The following is a 17233-nucleotide window of genomic DNA, read 5'->3' on the forward strand; positions in this document are numbered from 1 at the left end:
ATCTTAATATACTTTCCTTTTCTTGCAAACCTTCGTTTAGATATAATTAATATTTCGGTTGAGTTTTGGATAAGTAGGTAGGTAAGCCATAGCCCACGCAATTTAACCGGGCTGGATTTAATGGCCTGCTCTTTCGGTGTCGGTGGACCTAGAAAATTTCAAATCCTATAACCCAAATTGAATGGGCTGCTCTTTCGGTAATGTTGCTTCCAAAAGTTGGCTGAAATGTTTGACAACTTTTAACAAAAATACCGGAAATTAATTAATATGTGATCGAAATGTGGTCGATAATGGACGAGCTAATGTAAATACTAGAAATTTTCGAGTAGGAACTTCCATACCTAGTATAGCATGTTGAGCGGCAAGCACTGTCTAGTTAAAATCTAGCACGTGTAATAATTTTAATTTATAATTAAAATTTTATAATACGCGATATATTTTAATTGAACAAGACATGTCATTTAATCTTCTCGCATTGCATGTTGGTCCCCATTTAAGTTGTTCTCATCACATAAATATGGCACCAACCAACTAGTTCTTTCGGCCCCCCCCCCTCCATTGCTCAAATAGAAACCCTTTTTTCTTTTCCTCTTTTTGTACCTCTTAGCTACTTTGTTTACTATATTAATTACAATTCCTCCTAATAGTTTATGTAAGAGCTTTTATTTTATGGGTTTCAAACGAACTTATTTATGCTGGCGTATATGTCAATTTTTCTCTATGTGAGTCACCGACTATATAGAAAAGAAACAAAAAGAAAGGTGGTGACACCAAGTTTTTTTTGGAAGTTGGGGGAATTGAGTTTGACATCATTGCATGCGCTAGCTTTGTCTTTGTGGTATGTATGGGCTCAAATTCAAAGAGATATATATACACTCATGACATTGCACATCATTGAGTGGCACAAACACACCCAGAAGTCGTAATATCTAAGATAGAAGCCCCACCAAGCAATTTGCAAAGGGACCATTTTTATCCACAAGTGATTTTCACCACTAGGGGAGACTCGTCTCTTCAATCAACCAATGTTATATTTACATAAACCCTAATTAACATTAAGGGAAAATGTTACTTTTGGTCTTTATAGTTTGTCGGTTTTTTTATTTTGGTCTTGTAGTTTTAATTTTGTCAATTTAACTCTTATAATTTGATATTATCGCAATTCAAAAACACATCTAAAATACCCTTTCACATAAAAGACACGTGTCTATTCTATTAAGAAATTAACCAAAAAATTACATAGGCCAAATTGTCATAATTGAGACTACAAAGATAAAAGTATAAAATTCGTCAAACTGCATGGACGAAAAGTCACCATTTACCTGACATGAATTACACTCTAATTCAAGACTTTGTTAATTATAATTAGTAATTTATACTGAGATCTTAATTTATATATTTTTCTCTGAACAAGGTTTATTATTTCTTTTATATAATCATCATTGCATCACTATGACATGCCCCATGCAAAATTAGTATTGATTATTTAATTTGCCAGATTAGAATATTAGGTCGTTGTCAGTCCGAATAAATGAAGGATCTGAATGAAACTAGAAAACTATGGAAGAATCTGAATGAAAGCGAAAAACGAGCTCCACAAATTAAATTTACTCACATGCTCCACTTAACTGTATGTGTACTCAATTACAGTCTAAGTAAACTCAGCTTTATTTTATTTTATTTTATTTTTTTATTATTAGGGAATTTTCATAAGATCGTTTTCGTGTGCACCTGCTCATTGACTCATTGTAAAGGTTGAGAGAGAAGTCGTCGTTTTACGTGTGGGTCATTGGTCATCATCAAACGTTGCTTTTGAAAAAAGCAGGGCAAAAGCACTTTCGCGTCACCGTTGCTTTATCAACCACAGTTCCACGCCGCGCTTTCTAAGATAAATCACACCTACCTTTCACCCTTGCTTGTGGATCCTCAATTCAATGTTAACTGCCCATCTAGAACCCACAACAACAATGGTCCTTCTTTTCTTTTCTTTTACTTATTCTTTCAATGAGGGTGATGGAGGGTTAAGTTTTTTTATTTTATTTTTACAAATCAATATTCTAAATCAACTTTAATGTACGGAAAAAGAGATTGAACTCGTGTGAAGGGGCATGTATATTGCCTTGGCCAATTATCAATGAGCAAGCACACTCCATTGACCAACTGGTCTAACTCACATCTACAATGAAGGGTTGCATGTGTAAGTTTAAAAGTTATTTATCCCATTTAAACCGGTTCAAATCTGTAAAAACCTTGCTAAAGCGCCTAAGAACCTTCCTCTAAACACTCTTGAAACCTATTTTTTTAAGCCCGTTTTAAATTGAATTATCATAATAATGTTTTGTTAGTGAGAAGCCAACTGTCCCTGCAAAAGCTAGCTAGGGCATCTCCTTCCCAAGTAATAAGGGAGAGAGAGAATCCATGCATCACATGGGACATACACAACAGCTCTGCATTAGAGAACAAATTAAAGCATATGATTAATAATGAAGTGTGATGAGAGCAGTGGGGACTAGTAGCAATCCATGGGGTGTGGGGGGACCCTCCTAAATAAAGTCAAGTTGATAATTGATTCTAAATTGAATGTTGCTGTGGTAAATAATGCTTGAGGCCAAAGTGTCACTGATGACCTTATCCACGGAGATACTAATTATTATATGGAGAAATTAAATCTTGCTAATCAGCTAGTCACACATCTATAGTTTCTCGACAAGCCTGAGAAACTTCCTACTAACAAATTGACAATTTAAATCATGTCTGTGTTCCTGATGGTTTTGTTTCCCTTATCAGATCAGATTAAATACAATTAGCAAGCACTAGAGTGATTAGTCATATAAGCATAATAAGCATGTCACATTATGGAAGTCTTTATCATAGTGTTCGAGGCTGGGTCGGATCCTGCAAGAAATTTTTCAGTATGACCGTAACACACAAGCACAAATTGTTAAGATAAACGATGAATGATTTTCTGGTTTCAATACCCAGGAGAAGGTAATAAATTAAACAAACTGGGGAATTTAACACTCTGTATGTATATATACTAAACAAGAACCCTGAAAACAAATCAAAACCATTATACAAGCAAGAGAAGAAAAATGAGAGGGCTGGTGATATAGATAAACCTCGGAATCTCAAACCAGTGAGATCACAAGAATATTACAAAAATCGGTATCTGCCATGGGAGGAGATCTGCTGCAGTTGGGTTCGATCTTAATATGTTAAGAGGCTTCTCAGCCTTGTCCATTGTTGAAACCATCATATGGCTTGGTGGACTTGGTTGACCTCCTCTTCAAGACCACAACCCAAGTAATTGCTTCCAATAACAAGGCAATTGCACCCAAGGCAATAATCACAATTATGTAAGTGGATCTCCAATGCTTGGCAGGATTTAGTATGTCCAGGCCCTTGAACACATTCAGAATGCTGAGGATGAGAATGGCGTATCCGAGGGTGTGGTGGTAGATGTTCCAGTAGAACCGGTACTTGTGCTCCTTCTTCGGTCTCAAGAACAATGCAAAAATCTGCAAGATCATCCAGAGAAGAAGATTCCCATTAGAACAAAACAATCCAAAATTAAATACCACGGAAAAATATTCAGCCTCGGTTCGATTCGACAATGATGCCTTCAGTAACTGCAAATATGGACTGATTCATACGAAATTGAATCAAGATGGCATCAAACAACAGATGTGCTAAATTCGGATGTTAATTCTTAGTTTATGTACTGTATATAATTAAAAACTGCCAGTTACCCTTTATCACACAGCACCCAAAAAAAACAAAAAACAAAAAAACATTTAGGCACATCAAAGTTTGTTACTTTTGGATCAAATTATTTCTTGAAGTTACTGTAGGTAAAATTGGATGGGAATTTACCTGGACAGTTGCAAGGGAGAACAGGGTGATTCCGATTTTCCGGTGAGCAGAGTATACAACCCCTTCGGACTCACTTCCGAGCTTAATTCCGGTAGCCCAGCCGGCGACCCCAATGGCATAACCAGATACCTGGCAGAATATATGAAGATAAAACCATGCTGGATCCGCAGACTGAAACGTCCTCAAGTACCTTGCTATGATGATCCCAATCGGAAACAGCAACCCCCAACTCACAGCATTCAAAATTCCATGAATCTGAAACAAACCCACAAACACAATTAAAAAAGAAATAAACCTTATCAAATTTGATCAAAACCCATCTCAAATCCAGTTCTGTTTTCCACTATTTGCACAAAATTTAAACCAAATTTTCACGAATACCCACTTCCCCTTTACTCAAAGTCTTAACCTTTAAGCCACTAACGAAGCAAAGCAACTATCTTTTCCTTCTAATTTTCCCAACTTTTGAAAATGGAAATTCAGAGGGATTTAAATTAACTCACATTCCTCTTCTTCAACTTGGAGTCTCCGGTGGTGGTTGTGGGGGTTGTGGTGCCTCCGGTCAAGCTCAGGCTCCCCTTGGCTTGGAGATTGTCTGTGTTGAAATCATGTTTCGCCGGAAACCCATTTGAAACAGAGGGCCCCACTTGCCAAACCTGGTTCACGCTCTCCATCTCCTCCACCTTCAACTTCGCAAAGAGCCTAAAAACGCCGCCGGATGACTCGGCGCTGGTGTCCCAGACATCGAAAGCGAGCTTCGACTCGACGATATTGTTGTAGGAGCTGATGTTGAAGGTCTTGACATCCATGGAGCCGTCGGATTTCTTGTAGGTGAGCAGGGTCTGGGCCCCCTTCATGCCGGTGCTCGTCGGATTGATGGCCCACGCGATCCAGCCGTCGGATTTGGCTGGAGTCGCGACGAAGGCGATTGAGAGAGTGGAGTTGGACGAGTCGTAGGTCCAGTGGAGGTAGGATTTGAGCGTGGGGAGGTCTACGCAGTTTGAGTAGAGCTTGTTGTTGGTGAAGGTTTGGGTGGTGCAGGTGAGTGAATGCGCGGGTGAGATTAACAAAACCAGAGCGAGCGTTAGCCCCAGAAATGCCAGAGAAGGAGGAGAAGAAGAAGAAGAAGCCATGGATGAATACGGAGAAGAAGATGAGTAACTGCTAAGTAGTTGATGCTGATGATGAAGAACAAAGGCTTCCCACTAATTTTTGGCGGAATTTATAAAGAGAGAAGTGAGACAGCGAGAGAAGCAAAGGGTAATTATCGCTTGCGGGTGGATCTACTCAATGGATTTTAGAAACCATGTGATGGACGCGTTAAATAATAAAGGAATGGAGATTGCATGAGAGAACGAAAACACGATTAATACAAAATAAAAAACAGATCAGCAACAAAAATTAATGGATTATGTTCACTTAATCTTCGCTTAAATTCCGTAAACATGTCCACTTTCATGCAACGTGCATTTTTAACTATGGAGATTTTTTTATTTATAGATAATGGAGTAAATTTGGGGAAAATAAAAAAATCCCAAAAATGAAAAATTGCAAATTTCCTATCCATTTTTGCACGGTTGGATTTATTATTACTAAAGAATCTGGCTGATTATAATTGTAGATTTTGGAATTATATGCCAACCAAAGTGATTTTTGGCCTACCAGATGTGACTGGGATGAGATGATGCAAGGCTTGTGTCATGGTGACATCAATATTCTTGTGTCTATGTATAGGAAAATAAAATTGCGACAGATTTTTCTCCCATACAAATTGTTCAATTGGTGATGAATAAGTTAACAAATCAAAGTTATTAGGAAGTATTAGTTCGAGTCTAAGCATCCGTGTACCGTGTAGTGTATACGAGTTTAGTATATGTTGAAAAAATTAAGTATTACTTATACGTCATTATTGAATCATGTGCAATGCTTAAAACGAATGTATCCCTACTTATACCGCGAAACCGAAAAAAACCAATCTGAATATATACAAGACAACAAACAGCCCAACCAAAAACGACAGCTAACGAAAACAAGGAAACAAACACCTACAAAAACAAAACCTGTAAAAGGAAAAAAAAAATAGAAGCGAGGAAGAAGACGAAGCCCTTGAGATTGTTCCGTTTTGATTCGATTATATAGGGTTCATAATAAAAGATGCTTTCTTCAATTCTTTTGTAGCAGATTGAGTACAACTCTGCACAGATTTGTCGTCATTGTTTTGAAACTGGTAACGACGAAAAGTCTTGTGCAAATTACAAATGGAATTCCTTTTTTTTTTTTTTAAATGACGAGAGGCCAGAAAAAGAAAAAACACACAAAAATGAGTGTTTGAAAGCAAACGCGTGAAAAGGGAAGAAAAGAAAGTGTCGTTTTGGTGCGTTCCTTCCAATTATTTATGCAAGAGGGCAAGAACTAGTAGCTAGCCATCTAAGTATAAGTTTATCTGGGTAGGGTACGTGTGGAGTACACAAAAGCAAGGGCAGTGGTTGACACGGGACCGGACAAATTTGTATTTTATTTTTGACATATTTAACCCTTGCCTAATTAAATACAAACGAGTATTTAGGGGGCGTTTGTATCCTATTCAAATTAGGGAACTTGAAAACTTTGATTTTTCTTAAAAACAAGGAGTTCAAAAACTTGTTTGGTATGCAACTTGAAAACTATTTTTAAATCTTAAAAATTTGAGAACTTATGGGTTGTTAGAAAAAAAAAACTAAAAAAACATATATTTTTTGCTTTTAATAATTGGGGTATTTTTTAGTTGTTCTTGAGTTTGAGTTTTTAAAAATAAGGCTACCAAACAAGTTTTCTTTATTTTGAACTCAAATTCTATTTTGAATTTAAAAAGTTCAATTCAAGTTGAATACTAAACAGGCCCTAAGTTATTTAAAAAAAGAATTTTACTAGTGTGAGTTGTCCACACGCTTCATATCCGAAACTTAACTATTAATGTTAGTCTACACGTCTTAATGGTTAGAAATCGCTTTTAATGCGACGGTTATGGGAATAGTGTCAATGGAAAAATCTCTGATTTTCACCATAAATATTAAAATTTAGACGTGACAAGCATTTCCTTTTAACGTTCACTTTCTAATTTAATTGACATTTTTGGTTTGTCAATTATCACCTTCTTTTTTTTTTATAAATCAATTGGGAATTTATAAATATCATGGAATATATATATAAAAATATTATTCCACTTAAACGTGCTGAGACCTCCATCTCTCACTTTGATACAATCAATCACAATATTAAGGAAGAATAAAAACCCGACCCGAAATACTAAATTTAGATTGCAATGAGAGCTCCAAGAACCAAAACCGAAACAGACAACACACCCATGTTTCCTCCACTCCCAATCCTCAAAGCTCCGCTACCACCACCACCAGTGCTGTTGGCGGTGGAATTAGCACCAACGGGAGTGCCCGTGGTGGAATTGGCCATCAAGTACAAGGTGCTAAACGACTGGAGATTGGGTGGGGCGAAGTCATGCTTCACGGGGAAGCCGGAGGTCTTGTTGATGGCGGGGCCCAACTGCCAGACCTGGTTCACGGACGCTGCGTCTTTTGGGACCTTGACGGAGGCGAATATCGTGAACGTGCCTTTGGAGAACTCCGCGCTGACGTCCCATACGTCGAACGCGAGTTTTCCCGGCACAATGGAGCTGTACGAGGTGATGTTGAATGTTTTGACGACTGGGGCTCCATCCTCGGTTTTGTAGGCCAGGAGGGTCTGGGCCCCAGCCATCTTGGCGGCGGTGGGGTTGATGGCCCACGCCACCCAGCCTTCAGATTTGGACGGCGTCGCCACGAAGGCGATGGAGAGAGAGGAATTGGAGGCATTGTAGGTCCAGTGGAGGTAGGAGCTGAGGAAGGGGAGGTCGCTGCAGTTGGGGTAGAGCTTGTTGTTCTTGAATGTCTGTGAGCTGCAGGTGGCTGCCTGTGCTGGTGATATTACCAGAGCCAGGAGGGAGATCCATGAGACTGAGACAAGAAGAAGAAGATGAAGAGAGGAAGCCATTATTGGAGAATATGGAGAGAGAGATTGGCTGTGAATTGAAAAAGGGAGAGAGATGTTCTGCTGAATGTAAAGGTTGTGGGAGAATTTATATTGAAAATAAATTGTTAGATGTATTCGATATATCACGTGATATGCTGATATTGCGGATGTACAGGATAATTTCTCTACATATTGGTTTTGATTGTATGGTTTCGTTGTAATCGGTTGCATACAATTATTTTTTTATACGTAAATAAACCAATAGTAGTTGTATGCAACCCATTTTTTCATATGCAACTGCTCATTTTATATCACAGTCAATCAGTACAGTTGTATACAACGAGTGATGAAAAAAATGGAGAAAAATAAGTCACACACACTAAATGAGAAATAAAAAATTAAGAAAGTATAAGTTAAGGAACTATTTCGATAAAAAAAATTCTTATATTGTATTATTTGTTTAAAGTCAATGAAAAAAAAACAACAACGTGTTCATAAGATTAGGATTACTCATACATACGACCTTATTCAATCATGTGCAATGTTCTAAAACGAAAAGTATATTATTTTTGTAGTACAAATATATGCGTACGTAAATCGAACACCTACAGCTACAAAAACAAAACCAGTAGAAGAAGACGAACCTTGATGCCCTTGAGGTTGTTCTTGTTCCATTACGTAGGGTTCATAATAAAAGATTAGTTCTTTCTTTTCCGGTAGATAGGGTACAACTCTGCCTCGTGCAAATTGCAAATGAATTATATATTTTTGATGATGACATTGACAGCCCAGAAGGAACAAAGAAAACACAGAAAAAATTTGGCTCGTTAAAATTGAGGAGGAGATCCTCTTACAACTAATGTGATTTTGACGAGTGTTAAATTATTTTAATATTCTTTTTTTTTTTTGTTGAAATTTTGTCAATGTTGCCAAATTTTGACAAATGTCAAAACTCCATTAGTTTTAAAAAGAAACTCCTCCTCAATTTTAAAGAGTAATGTCTTGCTCCACAAAAATTTGTGTTTGAAACTGTCCTTCTACCTGCCCTTGTGGTTAAGTGCGCATGCACTAATTCCTAGTAGTCTTGGGTTCGAAGGTTGGTACCACATTCTCTACAATATTAGGGGTCGTTTGGCATAGCGGACTGTCATGGACTGGACTAAATCATGTGACTGTCTCATATTAGCTTGGATTGGCCTAAGCTGGATTAAGTACTGACCTACATTTAGTGCTGCGTCGGACTAAGAAGCTAGATTGTAAAAATAGTGAAGACCTTGGCGATGTGTCGGACTAAAAAATAATTCTTATAATATTTAAATTTAATTGGGGGTTTTGACCTAAAAGATAAATAAATGCTATAAAGAAACCCAATTCAAAGATTTATAACAATATCTGGTAAAAAAAAGAAGAAAGAATTAAAACAATAATAAAAAGAAAACAAATAATTTTTTTTTTTATGAAGAATAAAATTATGATATTTATTTTTTGACTTCTCAAGATTAATCTTAAGTTTTTCGGGGACCAAGTAAAATAATAATTAATTTTATATATTTATGTATATGTATAATTTTTGTATATTTGACTTTTGACTTTAAACTGAAAAATATAATTTAACAAGGTAAAAATTGCTTGTGATAAAGAAAGCATCACATCATGAATTATTAAACTTGTTTGAATATTAAAAAAAATCAAACATTTGTAAATTACTATAGTTCGATTTTCCAAATGCAATTTTAAAATAATTATTGTAATATTTAAATTTAATTAAGGATTTTAATCTTTAAAAAAAATAAATGCTGCAAAAAAAAAAACCATTCAAAGATCTAAAACAATAATTAAAAGAAAACAAATAAAATTATGATATTTTTTAAAGAGAGGCGTCAGACTCATGTGTTTTATTTAGCGAACCACTTTTCAGGCTCACTATATTAGATGAGAGAGTAAGACTTGTTTTTCAATATTGGCCTATACAGTCTCATTTAAGTTAGTCATGTCTCTTACTAAACAAGGATTTCGAGTGCTATTTAACCCAATCCAATGCAATGAGGCATACCAAACATGATCTTGGTGTTTAAAACCAAACCCGTAAAAAACGCGAAAAAAAATTTGTCGTTTTTGTGCTTTCCAATTATTTATGCAAGAAGCCTTCTTTTAACTATAAGATAAATGAGGTGGGGTACGTGGAGGACACAAAAGCGAAGGCGGTGGGACTAGTGGAAGACTCCGGACCCAAAACCCCTGCTTAATTAATTGACAAGTATTAATAAATTATTTTGTTAGCATGAGTCGTCCACACGTTTATAGTCGGCTAGAATTTAACTATTGATACTAAGCATCCACACTTCTCAAAGGTAAAAAATCCCAAAGTCTGTATCGTTCATGCATAGTGTTAATTTGACTGTCATGTGAATATTATGCGAATGGAAAGATCACTGGTTTTTGAAATACCATAAAGATCGAAATATTTACATGGCAATCATTTCCCTTTAACGTTCCCTTTCTAATCTAATTGACCTTTTTGGTTTGTCAATAATCACTATCTTTATTTTTATTTTATTTTTAAAAATCAAGGTACAATGAGGCCCCAAAATTACTCAAGTAACAATGTTAAAAAATGGACGGACGAAGGTTAGGTGAATTGGTAAAGTATTCTACCTGCGTCTAGCACTTGAGTTTAATTCCCCTCTTGGTACATTATAATAATTTAAAATTTTGCTTTATAATTAAAAACAAAATGTCAAATATTAAAAGAAAGAAAAAAGAGACCAACGTGAAAATAAAGGAAAATATTAAACTAAATTAAATGGTACAAGCATTTCCTCTCATCAAGATCCACCCTATTAATTAATGACCAACTAGAGCCATCTCTTTTTCTCTCATCGATCCAAGATGCAGATGAGGAGGAGAGATAATTTAAATCAATGGGGAAATCATAAATATCATGGAATATATAATAAATATTTCCACCTAAAAGTGTTGACATCTCCATCTCCCACTTGGACTCATCAATAAGAAAAAAAATTTATAAATTAAAAAAAAAAACTAAATTTAGAGAGCAATGAGAGCTCCAAGAACCAAAAGCGAAACAGAGAACAATCCCATGTTTCCTCCACTCCCAATCCTCAAGGCTCCGCTACCACCACCACCAGTGCTATTGGTAGTGGTATTAGTACCAGCGGGAGTGCCCGTAGTGGAATTTGTGGTAGTAGTGGAATTGGCCCCCAAGGACAAGGTGCCAAACGACTTGAGATTGGGTGGGGCGACGTCATGCTTCTCGGGGAAACCGGAGGTCTTGTTGACGGCGGAGCCCACCTGCCAGACCTGGTTCACTGATGCCGCGTCCTTCGGGACCTTGACGGTGGCGAAGATCGTGAAGGTGTCGTTGGAAAACTCCGCGCTGACGTCCCAGACTTCGAACGAGAGTTTTCCCGGCACGATGGAGCTGTACGAGGAGATGTTCAATGTGTTGACGGCTGGTGCCCCGTTCTCGGTCTTGTAGGCTAAGAGGGTCTGGGCCCCAGCCATCTTGGTCTCGGTGGGGTTGATGGCCCACGCGACCCAGCCGTCAGATTTGGCCGGCTTCGCCACGAAGGCGACGGAGAGAGAGGAGTTGGAGGCATTGTAGGTCCAGTGGAGGTAGGAGCTGAGGAAGGGGAGGTCGCTGCAGTGGGCGTAGAGCTTGTTTTTCTTGAATGTCTGTGAGGTGCAGGTGGCTGCTTGCGCGGGTGAGATTAGCAGAGCCAGGAGGGAGATCCACGAGACTGAGACAAGAAGAACGGGATGAAGAGAGGAAGCCATTATTGGAGAATATGGAGAGAGAGAGTGACTGTCAAAAGAAAAAGGGGAAGAGATGTTCTGCTGAATGTAAAGGTTGTGGGGGAATATATATTGAAAAAAAATTTGTTAGATGCATTCGATACATCACGTGTCATGTTGATACCGCGGAGGTACAAGATAATTTCTCTTTTGTATCGGTTTTGATTGTATGGTTTCGCTATAACCGGTTGCATACAACTAAATAAACCCGTAATAATTGTATGCAATCAATTTTCTCATATATATAAATTTATAATAAGCAGAGAATTGTGAAACATTTAAAATATCAAAAAATGTCACTAATTAATGTAAACATTAAGAATTGAAAATTTTAATTAAATTAAAATAATATAGTAAATTCACACTTTTTTATATTAAAAAAATTAAAATTAAAAGAAAAATCAAATAATGAATCATATTTTTATGAAACACAACTAACTATTATATTTTTTAATTATAACATAAATTTTAAAAAAACAGAAAAATTTTGGCAAACATAGAAGCGAGTACAAAGAGACTAATATATAATTAATCATATCACAGTTAATGAATACACAGTTGTATACAACCGAGGATTGTAAAAATAAAGAAAAAATGGGTCACGAATAAAAAAAAGGAAAATGGGAAATAAAAAATTGGGGGAGCATGTGGGCTGCGTGCAACATGTAAAGTGTACCGTTATATGGGGGAGGCACTTGGAGCAGTGAGCCATATGTATTAGCTCTCTTTTTCTTTTGGGTTGGTGAATGGGAATGGTTGAATTACTTGTTTTTTTTTTTTTTTTGGTTCTTTTAGTCTTTGCTTTCTCTCCACTTCAGGTTGGAGACGACTTTACATCCATGGAAAGACTTGGAATTGGAATTTGATTCAATTTCCACTGTGAATTTTTCACAGGCCACATATGAATGGGCGTTCTGTGTTGTCACAGTCTAAAAGCTCCTCAAAATGGCTATGGGAGGACCAAAATGTTGTCCTCAGTTGAACATGATGTGTCCCAAGTCTCAAAATTATTAGAGAAAATAAGGTTTTTTTTCAAGCTCTTGATTGTGTGAGGTATGTTTTTGCCTTTTTGGTATTAATTTGGTTCAAAATCAGACATACCCTCCCTACATACATCCACTAAAACTATTTCTATCAATGTCATTAATGTGCAATATGGTTCCAAATGTATTATATTGTTTTTTTATTGCAAGTGATGACAAAGGTGTCATTATTCTCAAAAGAGTATTATCTTTGGGATTTTTTTCTTCTTCTTTTTGTATATATTCCAATCTATTATTGGTATGGAATTCAATAATATCTTCCCCCTTTCTAAATATCGCAATATCATGTATTAGTTGTAAATTCAAACTTTGTATGTTTAAAACACGTAATCGGAGTCTATCCTAAAAGCTTACACCGATAAAAGAATGAGTTGTTCAGAATCTTCATTGTTACCATAACAAAAAGATCGCTCTTAAGAGAGATGTATACCACCTCATTCACCATGCTACATCTTTTTATTTTATTTTTAGAATGAGTATTATAAAATAACATACCTTAATTTCTGCATTCTCAGTTGTTTTTTCTACTGATTTTATCTCTTATTTTTGTCTGATTCAAATAAACTATCTTCCTTTATTTATTTTGTTTTATGGTTTTCGAGAAGTTTAAACAACTTTCTATGGTCAAAGTAACATCATTAAGTTATTAACCCCCCGCAGGCCAAGGAACTTGTCTTTAAAATTATATGACTTGCACGTTTTAAAGGGAAGAGGGCTGAGTCAAAGCAGATTAGATTAAGATCTATTTAGCCTTTTGATCGCTCCCGCTAAGTGGATTCAAATAGTTTGCTTGATGATGCCAAGAAAAGAATTCATTTTAGTTTTTTCAATTCAGATCAAGGAATTAAAAAATGATTCCTAATTGATAAGATTCAGTGAATAGTTTAAGTTGACAATTGCGAAAGCTTTATCTAGAATTCTTGTTTTGAATCTGATGGTAACGCATCGGAAACAAGGACCTATCCTTGTTGTTCAAGAGCCAAGCTAAAATAGAGAGAAATTTTATCGATAAAACAGTCTGATATGTTTTGTTATCATTGCCGACTTACTTCGGTGACATAAGAAGACGTTCAAAATTTGAACTCTCAAACCCAAGAGTTTTAGTCTAGTAAACGGTACAATGATTTGTTGAATCACTGGTAGGAGCCTAGAGAGTTGACAGCTGAAACAGGATCGAAATTCATGCAGAAAACGAGCAGAAGAAAACGACAACGTATCAAGTCCCGGTAGGTGGATATACCTTGTACATATTCCAGGAGCATATTTCCGTGATTATTGTGTTTGACCTTAACAAAAACACATCAACTTCAAATCCTCAACACACCCAACAGCCATTTTGATTACAACTTATGATGTTGACACACCCAACCCAGCCTGCACCAGATTGAAGACACAAGGACCCCAAAAAAAATCAATGACGAAGAAAATGGGGGAGGCCCATTAAACTTTGGTTTAAACTTTAAAATTTTAATTAAGTTCATAATGAGATGTTACATACAGTTTTAATTAAAGTTTGTCACTCCTAATTAGTACTGCTTAGCCCAATACATGTAGTTGAGGAAATTGAGGGTGTTGAGAATGCTGAGAAGGGTGTAAAAAAGATCCAAACGTGAGTGATTTATGTCATTTCCTCCAAGCCATTCTCTTCCAAATCTTCCACTGGCTGAATTTACTATGGACACCAGCACAGAGCTCAAAAAGTAGCCCATGGAAGTTGAGCACCATGACAAGGCAGTGCACATGCTTCTCATGCTATCGGGTGCCTCTGAGTAAAAGAACTCAAGCATGCCTCCAAGTGTGAGCATGTCTGAGACTCCAAGCAAAAGGAACTGCCAGGCAAGCCAGAACACAGACAATGTGGCATTGTCCAGAGCCGCCTCGCGCCTCTTAGCTTCGACTAGGGCAGCTACAGCCATTGATCCTGATGCAAGAGCCAGCCCCAAGCCTATCCTCCAAAGTGGTTGGAAAATGTGGATTTTTTCTGATTTCTTGGAACTTAAGATTCGTCGGAATTTTTCGTATAAGGGAATAGAAGCAAGCATAATGGAGAGGGGGAGCACACTTAGTGACTGAGTTGGAATTTTGAAATTGTGTAGTTTTCGGTTCATTAGGACCCCTTGCACCACTGAGTATGTCTGAAGTTGTGCTAGGCAACAGTTCATCATGATTGTGCTTGCAAAGATTGGTAGAAGGCCAAGAAAAGTTCTTGTTTCCTCAACGTGAGCTTCACTAATTGTGTTGTCAATCAATGCCTTGTCTAGGAACCTGAGAAATTATAGGCATTATTAGACCAAAAGTACATGAAAATGGTATACGGAGTCTATTGTTTCTTCCCTCTCAAAATTTGAGTGGTCTCATATGGTAGGCCAGGACTACTTTATACATGTCCAAAAGTGTGACACTATAATTTAATCCCACTCAAACTTTAAACACTCATAGTAGGTCTATTTGCCACACATTAATAACCTAACTAATTAGGGACTAATTGAGAGAGGAAAAGAAGGAGTTACTTGAACTTGTTATGGGATTTTCCATCAACTGTGTTTGGATTGATTGCAGATACTGCATACTGGTTTTCGACTCTCTCTTCCGGTGAGGCTTTACAGTTTCGAGCAGCAGAAGCTAGTACCTTTGACACCACCAAAAAGAAATAAATTAAAATCCAAACAGAGCAGTCTAGTTGATATATATTTCAATTGCATTTTGTTAAGTATAGTTTTACCTTAATGATTCTTGTCAATGCACTTCCACCAGGAAGTTTGTGTCTATAAAATGGGCTCCCACTGATGAAAATTGAAAGTGCCAAACTCAAGACTATGGCTGTTATAGTAAAACTCCAGTTCCAGCCTTCGTTCTCTTCCACCCAAACCATAACAGTGCAGCTTATGAGGCCCCCAAGGCAGAGGGAAAAGAAAAACCAATTGAAGAAGGCCGAGATGAGCCTCTGGTTGCCGTGATCAAGCTGATCAGCACCATGGGCAGGCAAGGAGGCATTGATTCCACCAACACCAGCAGCCATGCTATAAAGGCCAGTGTACAAAATGGCTGCTTCAGACTGAGAAGGCTTTTCATTCAACGCCGGTCGAAATTGCGGGTTTTGAGCTTGGATTGTCAGCAAGATTAGCCCCTAGAATTGGTACCAAAAATTTTGTTCAATTTCATGTCACATACTGATACGAAGATAGGTCTTATTAACCCAAAAACAATATATATAGACAATACCAGCAACTCAATTGTACAGAAGACGATAAAGGTTGTGAATCTTGTGAAGATTGAGTCACCAATGAAGCCTCCCAGGACGGAGAGCAAGAAAGAAGTCCCCATGAAATTGGTCACCATATTTGCTGATGTAGCATGTGGATAATGCATTGACTTATTGAAGTAAGTGATAAAGTTAATGGCATTGGATAAGAAGACCATGTTGGTAAACACCTCAACAACTGCACACAAAAAATAAATTATGACCAAATCACCTCATAATAGAACATTCTTTCTCTTGATTATCAAAATTTTTCTGCATCCCTGATTTAGTTTGTAAAATATGAACTAAAAAAGGAAAAGAAAAGTGTAAAATAGGCTGGTATATATGCAGAACCTGGGTTAAAGGGTTTGAATTTGAGTGAGATAAAGTCATGAACTTAAAATCTTAGGCGACAATCTTGAGGCAACCCAATATATTACTTCCCGCTCCCGCTCCCCCTCCCTAGGGAATGACCACAAAAAAAACTTACTCTTTAAAAGGGACCATTTAACCATCAATTAAAGATCCTAAGTATCATTTTCATATTATTAAAGGAAAAAACCAAAGGGTTAAGATCCCTGCACTTGCAACTTACCGCATGCAAAGGCAGCAGCTGTAATTCCACCATGCTTTCCAGGATTTGCCTTTCTTCCTTTCCAGTCAACAAATTGATCATCACTTTCTTTCTGGTTGAAAACATTTTGATCTCTCTCTATACTCATCTCTAAACAACCCAGTTGCAAGTGAAAAATCCTGCAGCTGATGATGAGCAAAACCAAGAAGCCAGAAAATTAAAGTGAAGAACAAAAAGTTTCTGCAAAAGAAGAAGCAGAGTAGAAAACATATAATTTGGGTTGTGTTAGGTGATGTGGGTATTTCCCTACGATCTGTACCGCAAATTACATGAGATGGTGTGGGCTGATGAACTTACCAAAATGATCAACCCTAAGGTTCGAAGAAATGAACCAAAAGAAGAAAAGTTGGGGAAAGGTGATATGCTTGTTGCTGATCAGTTGTGAATGGTAAAATGAGAAGGAATATATAAGAAGAAGAAAACTGAGGCTAGAAACAACTTTGAGGCAAAAAATTATTTACTTTGTGGGGATATGGCTAAAGGCTATGCAGACACTTGTGTCCAAACCCTGCATGTATAATGTCACAATGCATGCTAATTAATTACAATTTTGTCAATGCAGTTGGAGTGAAACAGATTCCAGAGATCATCCTGCATTGAATGCCTGCCCATTGGTTTGTATGA

The 17233-nt window shown here is 37.1% G+C and overlaps 4 protein-coding genes across 5 annotated transcripts; all 4 read right to left on the bottom strand.

Annotated features, from left to right (window-relative positions):
* On the bottom strand, nucleotides 2942-5193 carry LOC18768827 (cytochrome b561 and DOMON domain-containing protein At3g25290). Its single transcript, XM_007199856.2, has 3 exons — nucleotides 4377-5193; nucleotides 3874-4128; nucleotides 2942-3518 (listed from the first exon to the last, which is right to left on the bottom strand). Exons 1-3 carry the CDS (start codon nucleotides 5004-5006, stop codon nucleotides 3228-3230), a joined length of 1176 nt encoding a protein of 391 aa, XP_007199918.1. The 5' UTR covers nucleotides 5007-5193; the 3' UTR covers nucleotides 2942-3227.
* Nucleotides 7027-8156, bottom strand: LOC18766168 (auxin-induced in root cultures protein 12). Its single transcript, XM_007201584.2, has one exon. The coding sequence runs from the start codon at nucleotides 8104-8106 to the stop codon at nucleotides 7165-7167; it is 942 nt and encodes a 313-aa protein (XP_007201646.2). The 5' UTR covers nucleotides 8107-8156; the 3' UTR covers nucleotides 7027-7164.
* Nucleotides 10647-11750, bottom strand: LOC18766708 (auxin-induced in root cultures protein 12). Its single transcript, XM_007200276.2, has one exon. It carries the CDS (start codon nucleotides 11671-11673, stop codon nucleotides 10924-10926), a length of 750 nt encoding a protein of 249 aa, XP_007200338.1. The 5' UTR covers nucleotides 11674-11750; the 3' UTR covers nucleotides 10647-10923.
* LOC18766571 (protein NRT1/ PTR FAMILY 4.2) lies at nucleotides 14011-16983 on the bottom strand. 2 transcript variants are annotated; one of them, XM_007200099.2, is made up of 6 exons: nucleotides 16907-16983; nucleotides 16571-16734; nucleotides 15957-16174; nucleotides 15457-15861; nucleotides 15245-15363; nucleotides 14011-14999 (listed from the first exon to the last, which is right to left on the bottom strand). In XM_007200099.2, exons 2-6 carry the CDS (start codon nucleotides 16695-16697, stop codon nucleotides 14261-14263), a joined length of 1608 nt encoding a protein of 535 aa, XP_007200161.1. In that variant the 5' UTR covers nucleotides 16698-16734; nucleotides 16907-16983; the 3' UTR covers nucleotides 14011-14260. The 2 variants fall into 2 exon arrangements, with proteins under 2 accessions (XP_007200161.1, XP_020425368.1); XM_020569779.1 differs by lacking the exons at nucleotides 16571-16734; nucleotides 16907-16983 and adding an exon at nucleotides 16330-16435.

The sequence above is a fragment of the Prunus persica genome, chromosome G8, assembly GCF_000346465.2.
Source record: "Prunus persica cultivar Lovell chromosome G8, Prunus_persica_NCBIv2, whole genome shotgun sequence".
NCBI classification, from domain to species: domain Eukaryota; kingdom Viridiplantae; phylum Streptophyta; class Magnoliopsida; order Rosales; family Rosaceae; genus Prunus; species Prunus persica.

What these genes read in the sequence shown, in the direction of transcription:
- LOC18766708 (XM_007200276.2), bottom strand. Translation starts at nt 11,673, where the DNA reads ATGGCTTCCTCTCTTCATCCCGTTCTTCTTGTCTCAGTCTCGTGGATC.
- LOC18766571 (XM_007200099.2), bottom strand. Translation starts at nt 16,697, where the DNA reads ATGAGTATAGAGAGAGATCAAAATGTTTTCAACCAGAAAGAAAGTGAT. An exon ending in AGCTGCTGCCTTTGCATGCG is followed by an intron (nt 16,175 to 16,570) that starts GTAAGTTGCAAG and finishes TTTTGTGTGCAG; the next exon opens with TTGTTGAGGTGTTTACCAAC. An exon ending in AAATCCCATAACAAGTTCAA is followed by an intron (nt 15,000 to 15,244) that starts GTAACTCCTTCT and finishes ATAATTTCTCAG; the next exon opens with GTTCCTAGACAAGGCATTGA.
- LOC18766168 (XM_007201584.2), bottom strand. Translation starts at nt 8,106, where the DNA reads ATGCAACCGATTACAACGAAACCATACAATCAAAACCAATATGTAGAG.
- LOC18768827 (XM_007199856.2), bottom strand. Translation starts at nt 5,006, where the DNA reads ATGGCTTCTTCTTCTTCTTCTCCTCCTTCTCTGGCATTTCTGGGGCTA. An exon ending in CCAAGTTGAAGAAGAGGAAT is followed by an intron (nt 4,129 to 4,376) that starts GTGAGTTAATTT and finishes GGTTTGTTTCAG; the next exon opens with ATTCATGGAATTTTGAATGC. An exon ending in TCTCCCTTGCAACTGTCCAG is followed by an intron (nt 3,519 to 3,873) that starts GTAAATTCCCAT and finishes ATGATCTTGCAG; the next exon opens with ATTTTTGCATTGTTCTTGAG.